Source organism: Apteryx mantelli, chromosome 3 (assembly GCF_036417845.1).
Source record: "Apteryx mantelli isolate bAptMan1 chromosome 3, bAptMan1.hap1, whole genome shotgun sequence".
Classification (NCBI taxonomy): domain Eukaryota; kingdom Metazoa; phylum Chordata; class Aves; order Apterygiformes; family Apterygidae; genus Apteryx; species Apteryx mantelli.
This window is the reverse complement of record NC_089980.1, coordinates 137,718,633-137,731,643: the sequence shown is the minus strand read 5'-3', so window position 1 is coordinate 137,731,643 and position 13,011 is coordinate 137,718,633. Positions and strand designations below refer to the sequence as shown.

The window sequence follows — 13,011 nt, the reverse complement described above, 5'->3', positions numbered from 1 at the left end:
GTGAGATGATGTATCTGATTTTGGTGTTCATTTTTTTTAAGCATTGAAAAATTACAAGGTACAGAAGATGCCGAAAAGGGTTGGAGAGCTGGAAGAATACCTTGCATGGGTGGGCTTAGTCTTCCAGCCATCCATACTGCTGGCCTCACTGGCTTTGGAGGTTTTTTTGTTTGTTTGTTTCCAAATTGCCAACATTTTTACAGTGATTGCGTTGACCACGTATAATGGATTAAACCTGACAGTAGGATTGCTACTCTTAGATTACTTTCTGCAAAGCTTTTAGTAGTAGTCCATGTGTAGGTCCACAGGAGTGTGTGGACCGCAAGTTGAAAGTTATTGAATAGCTCATTGTCCCAGCAGAAGATGACCTTGTCCTGCATGCCTTGCGTCTCTACGTGACGGGAACTACCGTACATGCTCAGCAGGTCCCCACTGCATGAAAGCAGGGCGAATTGTAGACCAGACCAGTATCCCGTGTACAGCTGGACCAGAAGGTCAAGCATATTTCCCTGGCATGTAAGAAAACTGGAGTTCATTATGTTTAGTTCACTAAGTGTACTGAAGGACACTTTAATCTGACACAAGAACCCAGGCCTAGAAGCTGAGCTCTGACAATTTAGACAAATTAGGAATGAACCCAAAATTTTAAAGGGAATGACTGACTGTGGCAACAAACAGCTAAAGGAAATCTTAGATTCTCTGTTGCTTGACGTTTTTGAGGCTATCTGGGAAGTCATGCTTTTGTCAGACACAAGTTTTTAGGTTCACGGGACTGGGAGGACAAAAGTTTTAGACTTCTAGGTCTGTGACATACTGGAGATTGAACTAGATTATCTAAAGTATTTTTTAGTATTAAACTCAAAGAGTCAGTAAGGGAGGAGTTTTAAGTAGACCTAATTCTGGGTTGAGGTCCTGGTTCACTAAGTCCTCCAGTTCCACAAGTACTTGAGCACGTAAAACTTGGGTATTGACAGATAAATGGTCCAGGAAAAGGTAACATTAGAAAAACTGGTACAAAGTGACAAAAACGAATTTCTCTCTGAGGAAAAAGAAAGCTAGCATATCTAGTGAAAACGCTCTCAAGACCAAATGTTTAATGAGAGATTTTCTATTTGAAAACTACACTACTCAGAGCTGACACTGGGGCCTGTCAGACTGTGCAGGAGCTTGCGACGTGATACAGTGACAGTAAGCCGGTGTGACACTTCTGTTCTCCCAAAGCTTAGAGGGAAGGCGAGAGCAGCACTGCCTGCTCCAACGCGGAGGAAGAACCTAGAACACACTGTCTGTTTCTGACTGCTCCTTGTCAAGTTCTGGATGTCTCCGTCAGAGATGTGACTTCTAAATCTTAATTGTTATCATTCCAGTCAGTTGCTCGTCTCCTGCTACATTGGCTGCTGTACTCTCATTTTAGTAGAATAATCTGGGTGCTTGTCTTCTAAAATTGAAAATGGCTTGTACATTTTCAGTAATTAATTCTCCAAGGGACAGCACATTCCTGTTGGACTGAAACACTCACAGGCTCTATCCTGTCTGCTGTCTTCTCACGTGGTCAGTTCTTTGGATGGCAGTCATCCCCTTGCATTGTCTTCTTGCTTCCTTTTCCCACGTACACATTTCTAATGTTAAAACAGTGAAAGGGGCTCAATATTTGCAATAAAGACCAAAGCTAGGACCTTCTTCTTGGTTTTGTATTTGCCATTTTCAGAATGGATAAACGCATCCTGGCTCTGTAGCACTGCCACAGCACTGTGCTGTAGCTACAACCCTACTGAACAAAACAGTTCTAGGGCCTGTTCTTCAGCCCTAAAGTCATCTGGTAACATCTGTACTACTAGGCCATCCTACTTAGCCTTGAAACTGGGTGGCTTCATCCAGACAGCCCATTTGTAGTTTCTCATCTGTGCAAAATCATGAATAATGCCTGTGAACTGGTCGAGAGTATACTGGTTGTTCAGTGCCAAAGACCGTTAGAACAATCTAACGGTGTAGATGACTGTGTTTCAGTGCCTGTTCCTGGGCATTTTTTAATTTACTAATTTTGACAAGGCTATACCCTCTGACTTAAGGACAGACCCTATTTCCTTGCCAGGCCAGGTCTGTATCATGAGATGTTACTTCCTTGAAGAAATTCCTTGCTTCACCCCCAAAACCTGCTAGCTTGGTTTACTTTATTGTGATTCACATATGTGAGAAGAGATGAAACAGAGCAATTAAAAAAGTTTTGTCACTTCGTGGCTCCTGTGTGGGACTTCCTCTGTGCTAGTGCAGAAATGGAAATGAGTAACGATCCTCAGAGTTTGAGGAGAAACAGGCAGCCTGGTCCCTGGAAGGGCTGGTATATTTGTGAAATCCATCATTCTCTCTGGTTTTAATGGAGTCCTTGGCATTTTTGCTTGACTTTCACAAGACTGCTCTTTGTCTGCTCTGACCTGTAGAGGTTGTACGGTAGCTCTGTCACGTCTCCCGGAGTTTGAGTGATCTCTTCCCCCTGCTCTCCTGCAGGAATTGTAATAAGCCCTTGACTCATAAGAAGATTCACAAGAAGGATGGAAAATGCCCTCATCTCTTTGCCAAGTTCTGTCCGCCCTCCATCTGCCATCCCTTCTTCTCAAGATCTTGAGTTTTGAAGGGAGAGATCTTGTCATTTTTATGCCATTTGGATGTTTTGAGTAGGCTTAGGAAGGAGAAGAGATTAAGGGAGCATAATGTGATTTTTCCATTCCATTTCTGGGGTCTGCAGCAATACATAGGAGATTTGTTGTTCCGATACCTTGGGAAGTTTAGGAGTTAAAAAAGCTTTTGACTAGCTACCATGGTGATTGAGTTACATGAGAAACCTGCTTTTGGAGGGGAAAAGGCTGTAGACTTATTTCTTTAAATGAAAGCTCAGTAGTAATTGGATGTGCTGCACTTTCCTTGTTAGGGCAGGCAATCCGTGACAGCATTCCAGGTTCAAAAGTTACTAACTTCAGAAATCAGACCTCAGTCAAATCAACTTTGGTTCTACAGGGCACTAGAATTTCCGCTACGGCTGTTTTATCTTCTTTTTTCAAGGTAGCAAAAAAGAGTTAGGGCAACTTGTACTCTTCATACTTCAGATTCAAAAGAGCTACAATTCGTAAATCTCACAACAGAACTGGTTAAAACTTCTGCAGAAAAGTTCTACCTCTGGCCTAGACCTACCTGATCAGTTTGGGAATCTGGGATTTTTGTTTGGTGGATACTTAGGGATGAGCAAAATTTGGTCCATTCTGAAACCTAGTTGCAGCGTCGATTATTGAGCAACCACTGTCTCTCTGTAACACATGTTCTTCAAAAGCACAAGGGTAGCAACTGCAGGTTTATTGTAAAAGATGGAAGGAATACTAACAGGAGAGAGAGAAGTTAATTGAAAACTTTAAAAAAAGTTTAAAAGACAGCCCTTGTACCAGATGATGAGACGGGCATTAATGGGAGGTTTTCTGCTGAGTTTGTTTGGAGGTGGACTACTGAGCTGCCTTCTCTGTCATATGTGTGACTTAAAGCGTTGGACCAGAATTGGTCTTTCCTGTGTATAAGGTACTTTACATGTCCCACAGAGAGCTGCTGAACTGAAGCATTTGCTTTTACATTTCACCTTATTTTTAGTCTGCTGGAAACCATGTCTCACTACACAGATGAACCAAGATTTACCATAGAGCAAATAGACCTGCTTCAGCGCCTGAGACGTACGGGAATGACCAGACATGAAATCCTCCACGCACTGGAAACCTTGGATCGTCTTGATCAAGAGCATAGTGACAAATTTGGGAGGAGGTCTAGCTACGGAGGTGGTTCCTACAGCAACAGTACCAACAATGTCCCAGCATCTTCCTCTACAGCCACAGCTTCAACACAGACCCAGCATTCGGGGATGTCCCCATCACCTAGCAACAGTTACGACACCTCCCCACAGCCTTGCACTACTAATCAGAATGGGAGGGAGAGTAACGAGAGGTTGTCTGCATTCAACGGGAAGATGTCCCCTACCCGTTACCCGCTTGCCAACAGCTTGGCTCAAAGGTCATACAGTTTTGAAGCTTCTGAAGAGGACTTGGACATTGATGACAAAGTGGAGGAACTGATGAGGTTAGTAGAAGTCTTTGTAAAAAGTTTGGAAAGTCAGTGTAAGAAGTCTCGCGGAAATATGTATCTTGGAGGATTGCTCTAATAGGTATTATCAGGAAAGTGGGAACTGCTTTAGACAGTTATTCCTTTACTAGTTCTGCTGGTCACTGACTACATCTCACCTGCCTCCTGGTCTTGTGTAGATAGCCCCTGGCCTTGTGTAGATATCTCACGGGCTGTTTCATTTTTGAAATGTTTTTCCCCATGCTGTTCCAAGGATTAAATTTCGTGTTAGAGCACTAAATTTCCACCCTACTCTTATTCAGAAGACTTCTCAGAGTCTTAATTTGCACGAATCCTCCTCCACCAATTTATACCCGTTGAATTTCCTTCCATGTGCAGGGGGAGTAGGGAACCTGCTTGGTTAAGGCTTTCCACTGGGATCTGGAGTACCTGCATCTTATTTGTTTATAGTTTGTGGAAAGGGCTGACTCCCTCTGGGATTTGTACAGTCTGCAGATTGGCATCAGGAAAATACAAACAGGAAGAGGCAGAAGTCTTCAATAAGAGCTAGCTGGGTTTTTTGTGTCCAAACTGGCCTTCCTTTACTTTTAGCCACTTCTTATTCAGCAGTATGGCAAAGATTAAAGGAGGGGATTATACCACTGAGGCTGAAAGTCAGAATCAGCAGCCTTGATAGCAAAATGAAATAAGGGGAAAGGCCAAATGTCTCAAAATTATTTTTTGTCATAATTTTGGCCTTTTTTTCCCCCAAAGCGCGACGTTCATGAAGTACCTATGGGAGAAGTAGAGTCCATAAGCTCTGGGATGAAGGTGTGTTTGAAGTAGGGTTTGGAGACTTTAGGGTAAAAGGTGTCGCTGTTGGGGGAGAGGAATAGGTAAGAAAAGCTGATAGTAAACGATGCTGATTGGCACCAGGATAATGGGATAATGCAGGAAGATGGTGAGTACAGCAATATGCTGGAGTTCCCTTTGCTGAAGCTCAACCGTTCCTTTGAGTCTTGGGTTCCCATGCCCTAAGTCTCAGGTAGTGCTTTCGGTGCTTATTCATTCTTGAAACTACTTTTATTTTCAGGCATAGGGAGGATGAGTATTGGGTGCAGAAATAAAAGTGAACCCACGACATAGCATTTATTTTGATTTTGCAACCTTAAGCCTGCCCTGAATCCTGCTGGGGGAGGAGGAGAGAAGGAGAAGGGAAATTATCAAATAATAAAGCCTAATAAAGTCTGGTTTTAATTGTCTGCACCTTTCAGGAAGGGAAGGAGGAAGGGAAGGGAAAAGTGTGTGTTTACTGCAGTCAAAATTTGCTGCATATCACAGTCCCTGTGCAACCACCAAATTATCTTCCTTTTAGCACAGTTTTAGTCCCTTCTGAACTATCTTTGCACACCTTTTAAAATTCATAATTCCAGACAAATAAAGGCTTTAACAACTGACACTTGTTCATTCAGTGTAAGCCACGTAAGGAAGTAGGGATGGGGGGGTAGTGGTTGCAAAATTTTTCACCTTAAGGTCTTTTTCTTGAAAGGCTGAAGAAGGTTTGTGTATGTATATTCATTTGTGTAACTATCTGTGCAGACCCTGCTATCCTTTATTTTTTGTTTTTTTGTGCCTCATTTTTATGACTTGAGGTTTTTATGCTGGTATGAGAGATTTATTCATCCCTGTGTAATGAAACTTTGTACATTCCATATGGCAGCCCTGCACCTACGATGAATTATATAGGACATGAGTCATCCATTCTCCTGCTAGGGTACTTTGATCAAACGTGACACTTGTTAAAAGAAGTGTCCACTGGTGAAGTACTTTGGCTATTTTAACGCCTGCCTTCCCCGCTCCTTTCCCCCCTAAACAAAGGAAAGAAAACCGTTTTGCATCTTCAAAGTGCACTTTGGTCTGTCTTTTTTTTGTGTGTGTGTGTTCTTTTGTTTTTTGTTTTGGTAGGAGGGACAGCAGCGTGATAAAGGAGGAAATCAAAGCCTTTCTAGCCAATCGGAGAATTTCCCAAGCGGTCGTTGCACAGGTAACAGGTAAGAGCTCGGGGAGTCCTTTCTTCGTTTGGGGAAACCGTGCCTAGCTGCCTGCGTGTGCCCGGTGCAGATGTTGGAATATTGCTTGGCTTTCTGCATTGCAGTGCAGATCTGTCAGCTTAGTCATGATAATGTATGCCTTTGATTTAAGACCCATTGTCCCGCACATCATGGAACTTCCCCAGTGAATCACTTTTTCTTTTTTGTGCCTTGTGCTAGCAGATTTTATTTTACAGCGTTATAATAAGCCCAAAGTTCTTATCTTAAAATGAAAACGGTCTTCCTTAATTCTTAAATTGTTTGTTAAGCGTGGCAAATAGATGCATATCTGCATCTCTATGTGTGGAGATATATATGTATAATGTGTATTTATATTATAATATGTATATGAAAAGTCTGGAGACGCAGCTGTAGCCAGCATCAGTACACCCAGCAGCCTGATTATGACAGTTTTAAAGTTTTTCACTCACTTTGATTTGCAATTAATGAAAATCAGATGCAAAGTTGAGGGGATGACCGTATTCACTCGGATTTTACCTGGAAGGAGAAGTAGTTCTCTTTTTGCCCTCTGTCCCGTTCCTTATCTCTTTGGCATTCAGGACAAGCGAACAGACTGCGGTGATATCACTTATTCCTTTGGTGTATTTCCAAATCTCTATACAAACAGTAATGAAGTCTTATTGCTCCTCCATGGGGTGGAGCGCTATTACTTCGCCTTTACAGGTTCATGCTGTTTGCCCAGAACAGTGTGGAACTGGTAGCAAATCTAGGATGAAGACTTGATGATAAAAATAGATAGCTCAATCCCATGTTACATCTATAACATTTATTCATTTTTAAAACTAAGCTTGAATAAAGACCTTGAAATAGATCGTTTTTAAGGTTCCGTGATGACTAGGAATGCCAGCCCAGCAGGAGGGAGGTTGTTCTTTTATGATATTTCCAGTGTTTGAAATGTCATAAGAACCCATCTGTCTGTGCGATCCGGGTTTGCAGGCTCTGTACATACTAGTAGTTCAGGTAGACAGGCAGAAATGTGAGCTCGAGCCAGGAATTCCTTCCACGTCTCTAGCTCTTCTCTGTGGCCTTGAGCAAATTGCTTGTCCTTCCCTGGCTTCAGTTTCATCTGTAAAGTCGTAAGAGTAACATCTTGTGTAACTCAAAGAAATGTTATGAGCTTTACTGGATGTTAGGAAGAGTGTGTTGAAAATTAGATACTAAGTCCAGTTGTTTGTTCTGAACCCAAATGGTGAACTTTCAGGAGTTTGTGGGTCACTGCCCCACTTCTGTGCAATCCTTGCCCGAATATAGTCTCTGAATGACCCATCTCTGCATTAACTTCTGTATAGCTTTTTATAAGGTCAAACTAAAGGAAAACTTCCGACTTCAAGACTGAGGCTGAAGGTTCTAGCACCCTTTTTGTCCACCAGCAAGTCAAACTAGCTCTTTCTCTTCAAAAGGAGTAAAGCAAATGGGGAAAAAATTTCAGCAAGGCAGCCTTTCCCAAACCAGCCAGCATTTTTTTGATCAGCTGGACTACTGTATGCAGAATCAGTAGAGCAGAATCACCATGCTAATTCTAAGACAGAGACTGTGTCCGTTGAAGGAACTGATCTGATTGGCCATGTGTCTCAGTGCACGTCTTGGCACCCCTGCAGCTGGGCTATAGCAAGGTCTAGATCCGTCTCTTCACACCTGGTTATTTTGCTGCTTCCTTCCCCGACTTACTGTCTTGGATTCCAGTTGTTAAAAGGTGTTAAGTCAGTGTTTAGCCTTTGGGATCTTTTGTTGTCTTTGCCAGGCCGTTCCTCCCGTAAGTAAATAGCCCCATCCACTTTATACACAGTTGCTTAGGTTTCGCTTGCAATCCACTCAAGCTTTCTGTGTAACATGGACGGGAAGCCAGAATGCACGTACGTGGTGATCAGAAAAAGTATTACTAGATGTCTCTTTCTAGCCTGTTGTCTTTTTTGCAGGCCAAATCAATGGGAAACCGGGTAGATTTAAAGGTTGCGTGGCTGAGTCCTTTTGCAGCTGACCTGGTGGTGTTTCTGTGGACCTCTCAGATAAGAACACAAAGCGATATGTTGCACACGATGCAATTTCTCAAGCAAAGATAGCTGCAAGGCCTGTGCGCACTCTGACGCACCCGTCTTCTCCTCCTCTTGTTACCCTTTGCAGTTAAACTATGTCACCCTCCATATACTTGGTAGAAATGTCTGTGGGAGCTGGTTCATTTTAAATATAACGCTTAGCCTTGTGAATGCAGAATATATGATCCCAAATGGTATCATCTCAGTATTTACAAACTTAATCTTACTGGTAAAGCTGTCTGTAATCATTCAATAAACAAGGGAAAAATCGATGAATAAAGAGCCAGAGTGGTCAATAGCCAAGGGCTTAGGGAAGGTCTATAAGAATGGAGTGATCTGTGCTTTGGGGTCCTCTTCGTTGTATTGCACATCACGGTGGAACCATGTTCTTGCCAACGAAGGGACCGTGAAAGGGGACGATTCTGCAAGACCAGATCACCAACCCGCAGATAGATGCTGGTGTGCCGGTGGTGGTACAGGAACACGCAGAGCATGTTGTTTGCTCTCTCTCCTTTCCAGCATTAGGCATCCAAATCACCTTTTGTCCGAATGCAAACATAGGAAGCTGCTTCTGGAGCATCCGGTTAGCTGGGGCTCAGACATGGGGCGCATTTGACTTGCCTGACCGCTGACTGCTGCCGTCTGTCAGCTGGAAGTGCTTTGTTTAGCACATGCAATGAATGTGGAATAACGTGGTCTCAGCTTTTACCGTTCCTCTCTTCTGCCTTGGGGAAGAGAGGCAAGAAAGAACGGAATGAAACATGTATGGTTGGCTCTTTCCGGAATGAGGGTTGTTCGTCTTGGCTACCCATGCTGTGAACTTTCTCCTGTCTCTATAATACTTGGTTAGGCTTCTTTAAGAACGTGTGTGTGTGTAATGGGAGGGAAGAGTGGCATAAATCAGGGAAAGGAGTAACAGTGCATCTGAACAGAGTGACGTTAGACCTTTAGGCAGGAACCTAAACCTCCCCTTCCCTTTCTTAATGTTGTGCTTGAAGCTGGCCAAATTGGATTTATAAGTGATGAACTTCAGCTAAAACAATGTGTTTGCATGTCTTCAAATTGCAAATCTTGGATTAGCTCATGACAGAGAGTAAACTCCATTTTCCCAGATGAGGGTCCGGCTCTTTATTTCCCTTTTGCTTATCAGCATGCTGGTGCCCATCCTGTATCCTGTAACCTTTCTGTGCTTGGTGCAGGAATCTCCACTGCAACTTCTGCCATTTGGAGAGTCCATTTTACATCATTTCACCAGTTCTTCAACCTGCTTTGGATTTTGTTTAAAAAAAAAAAAACTTTCTTTTTCTTGTCTTAATTCTAACCTTGCAATGCACTTGTAGAATACCTCTTCCTACATCAGGCACAGTCCTGCAAAATGCACTGAGCAGGCTTGCATTTAAAGACTCTGCAACAGTAAAATACTTTTCCTTTTATTTTTCTTGTGCTGCAAGGAAAGGGGATGGGAAATGATGGAGAGGGAGGATATATGAGAGAGAGACAGACATGGACCTGAAGGCTAAAGTCAGCTGTTGCAGTAGAACAAATTTAAGGCTCTATTACTCTTCTTAAAATTACCAGAAACTTTTAAAGTTAGGTAGATAATGAATCTGACATGCAGAATTAAACCTGGAAGACATGCTGCAGGGATGCCTTGTGTAGCGATAGGAGAGAGCAGATTGGAAAAGAGTAACTGAGAGTATTAAATGGTGACTTGAAAATAAAGAAATGATTGATAAGAAGCAAAAACCTGGCATAACACTTATTAGTGCTGGTCCTAAATACAGGAGCTGCTTAATATAGAAACTTTTTTAATGGTGTCTATAATAAGATAAACAAGAAGCACTTGGGTTGGGCTCTGTATAAATAATCTCCTACTGATAAGAAAAATGACAGTATAAACAGGAGCTAATAATAGTTCCTGCTGAATTTCCTATCTTGTTGTTTGAAGCTCCTTTTAACGTCGCTGCCGTTTACTTGGGGGTAGGTATATAGTCCTAGGTGTGGCAGGTGAGATGCCAAATTTTTATTAACGTGAATTTGAAGTTGCACGCCGTAATTTGCTTTAATTGTCACCAGAATTGTATCTGGCCACCAAGCAGGCTTTGGTCAGAGGGTGAAGGATAAAGAGGTAAGTGTAAGCTTAGTAAAAGACGCTGTCTCCTGATTTAAGCATTTAGGCTTAGATGAGGGGAGTTGTTTTCAGAAACGAATGTCTTTCTGTTAGGTGCTAGAATGAAGGAGAGAGGGAGGAATATACGCAGATGAGCTCTTTGCAGCACAGCTAAATGCTTTCATGGATGATGCCTCTGCAAGGTTTGGAAATATTGCCTTTTCCATTTTTTACACGTGGGGAGCAAAGGGAAAAAAAAAGACATACTTCCCTGAGGTCACGGTGGAAGACGCCTGTGGCAGAGCAGGACTTTTAATTAAGATTTCTCAATTCTTAGGTTAGTACCCTAAACCCTAACCCACCACTTAAAAAGGGGGCAAAACCCCACCACCACCAATAAAACTTTGAGGTATTTCTTTTGAAAAGTACGTAACAGACGGAGCTTTCCAATGTGCAGTGTTGCTAACCTTCCCGATTAGTCTTCCTGCGCAATCCAGCCCTGCCCGACTGTCTCTGTCTTAATTGATCTGAGGTCTTTAAGACTTAGCTTTATATTATACTAAACACACACAGCATCTAGTGAGATGGAAGGCAGCCTCGAAGCACTGCTGTAACATAAATAAAATCCCTTAAGTGCTGGAACCTAAATACTGAGGTGCTGAGCAAATCCAAACCAAGCGAAACTTGACTAGTTCCGTTGCGAAGAGAATCCAGAAAATACTGATCAGCTGAAACAGTGAGAAACTGGATTTTAAAAACACTTTTCTTTGTTGTTGTTTTTTTTAATACTCATGGGAACACAGGGAAAGATTTGTTTCTATATGATTTCGATCTTTGCAGGTTTCCTGTTAACGAACTTTGCTAATCTCTTAAATTGATAGATGTCCTTTGCAAGCACTTATTATATGTATCTAGGACTTTGCTTACAAACTGAAGAATTTAGATACAGTCAGTTACTTTCTTCTCCAAATCTGATATATTCCAGGTGCTTCTAAAAATCCCTCTTGAAGGAAACATTAAAGAAGTTCAAAGTAGAGGCAGAGAACAAATCAACCTGTGAAGGTGAAAACTAGTTACCAGAGCCTTGCAGAAGAGCAGTTTTGAGGGTTATGAACAGGTTTGCACTGCAGATACCAGTTGCCTTCTGTTTGTGATGTATTTAGCCGTTTCTTTCATGTATTTGGAAGGGAAGTTTTCCCAAAATAATTTCTTAGGGAGAGAGTGGGGCTGGCCAGAGGAGCATGCCTGTGCTGTCATCTCAATTTTTTCTTTTTTTACGACTGTGGATTGTAACCTGCTAGGGGAAGGAGTGGTGGGTGACACAAGAAGTCAGCGTTTGATTTACTATAATCCTTTGTCATTACCACTTCTTTCTCCAGTATTTTCCGTGAGGGAGCTAGTAGTGCTCGTCACAGCGTGTTCCTGTCCCTGCTGAGGCAGAGCCCAGAGGATGTCACTCTGCCTTGAGGTCCGCAGTTCAGCTCGAGAGTGAATTTCCACAAGACGGTTGGATTTTCAGTACTCCGGAGAACTTACTTCATTAATCTGCTTCTGGCAGCGGGATGATTTATTTTTGACTGCCAGAGCAATTTCCTAAAGTAGCATGATTGCAGACTACGTGGCTCGATGGTACTGATGGTGGTACTAGTCAGCGTCCCTATGAGTCAACTGTATAAAATCAACTGAAGATGCTAGAAACTGTAGCAACAGTTTTGGTGGGGAGTGTTAATGAAAGGGGAGAAGGATAGCTTTGTGATTAAGACACTGTGCTGGGGTCTAGGAGATCCTGGGTCGGTTCTTCTGCTTCTGACTTTGCGTGTGACCTTGAATCAGTCAGACTGTTGGAATATGTAGTTTTGGGGCTTCTAAACTGAGCTGACATACAGGGGGAAAAAAAAGTTCTGTGTCTTAAGAACAAAAAGAGGAGCAGTGGTATAGGTAGAGGAAACCATTAAAAAGCTCAGCTCTCACCTCGGTCTCTGAAACAAGAAAGCAGAATAATAAAAAGTAGAAAAAATGACAGAACTTGGGACTTCAGGGGACCTCTAGAAGTCGTCTACTCCATGCCTGTGACCAAAAGCAAGATCAGCTACCTAAGCTGTACCTGACAGATATTATCTGGGTTTGCAGCATTGCTACAGAAGTCGGCTAGCCAGACAGAAAAACGGGCTATGGGCTTTTTGCTAATGCAAAAGGTGCTGTGGACTGCGCTGCTGCTCGTGAGATATTGCACTCAAATAATAACGTAAAAATCAATCGGATCAAAAAGCAATCAGAAATAATTTAATAACTTTAATTTTATAATTTTAATCGAAAATAATTTATAGTGCTGTCTTTGAATCTGAACATCTCGATGTCCTTTACAAAGCGTGTGGACACGGCAGCATGCAGCCTGAATCGTTTGGCTCCTGCTCCTTTGCTCCGTCTCCAGCACGTTGTCTGAAGTGGCTAACATCTGTACCGCTTTACGACAGTATCAGGCAGCCTCTCAGGCAGAATTTGGATTTTCCACTATGTGACTCTTGTTGAAGCTGCTTAATCTCTATTTATAATTTTTATCAAATAATGCTTTGCATTTGTATCTTATGTTGTTATCCAGACACTGAATAAACACTAATTCAGTGCAATAAGCGTAAGTGGACTGTAGTAAACAAGTAAATTATTG

The 13,011-nt window shown here is 42.3% G+C and overlaps 1 protein-coding gene across 17 annotated transcripts in view; it reads left to right on the top strand.

The window, feature by feature from the left end:
- HMBOX1 (homeobox containing 1) overlaps positions 1-13,011 on the top strand; it is a 118,431-nt gene that overhangs the window by 52,452 nt on the left and 52,968 nt on the right. For all 17 annotated transcript variants that reach the window (XM_067294437.1, XM_067294441.1, XM_067294433.1 and 14 more), the window contains exons 3-4: positions 3,631-4,110; positions 6,058-6,143. In XM_067294437.1, coding sequence (XP_067150538.1) covers positions 3,631-4,110; positions 6,058-6,143 — 566 coding nt within the window. The remainder of the gene's footprint in view (positions 1-3,630; positions 4,111-6,057; positions 6,144-13,011) is intronic.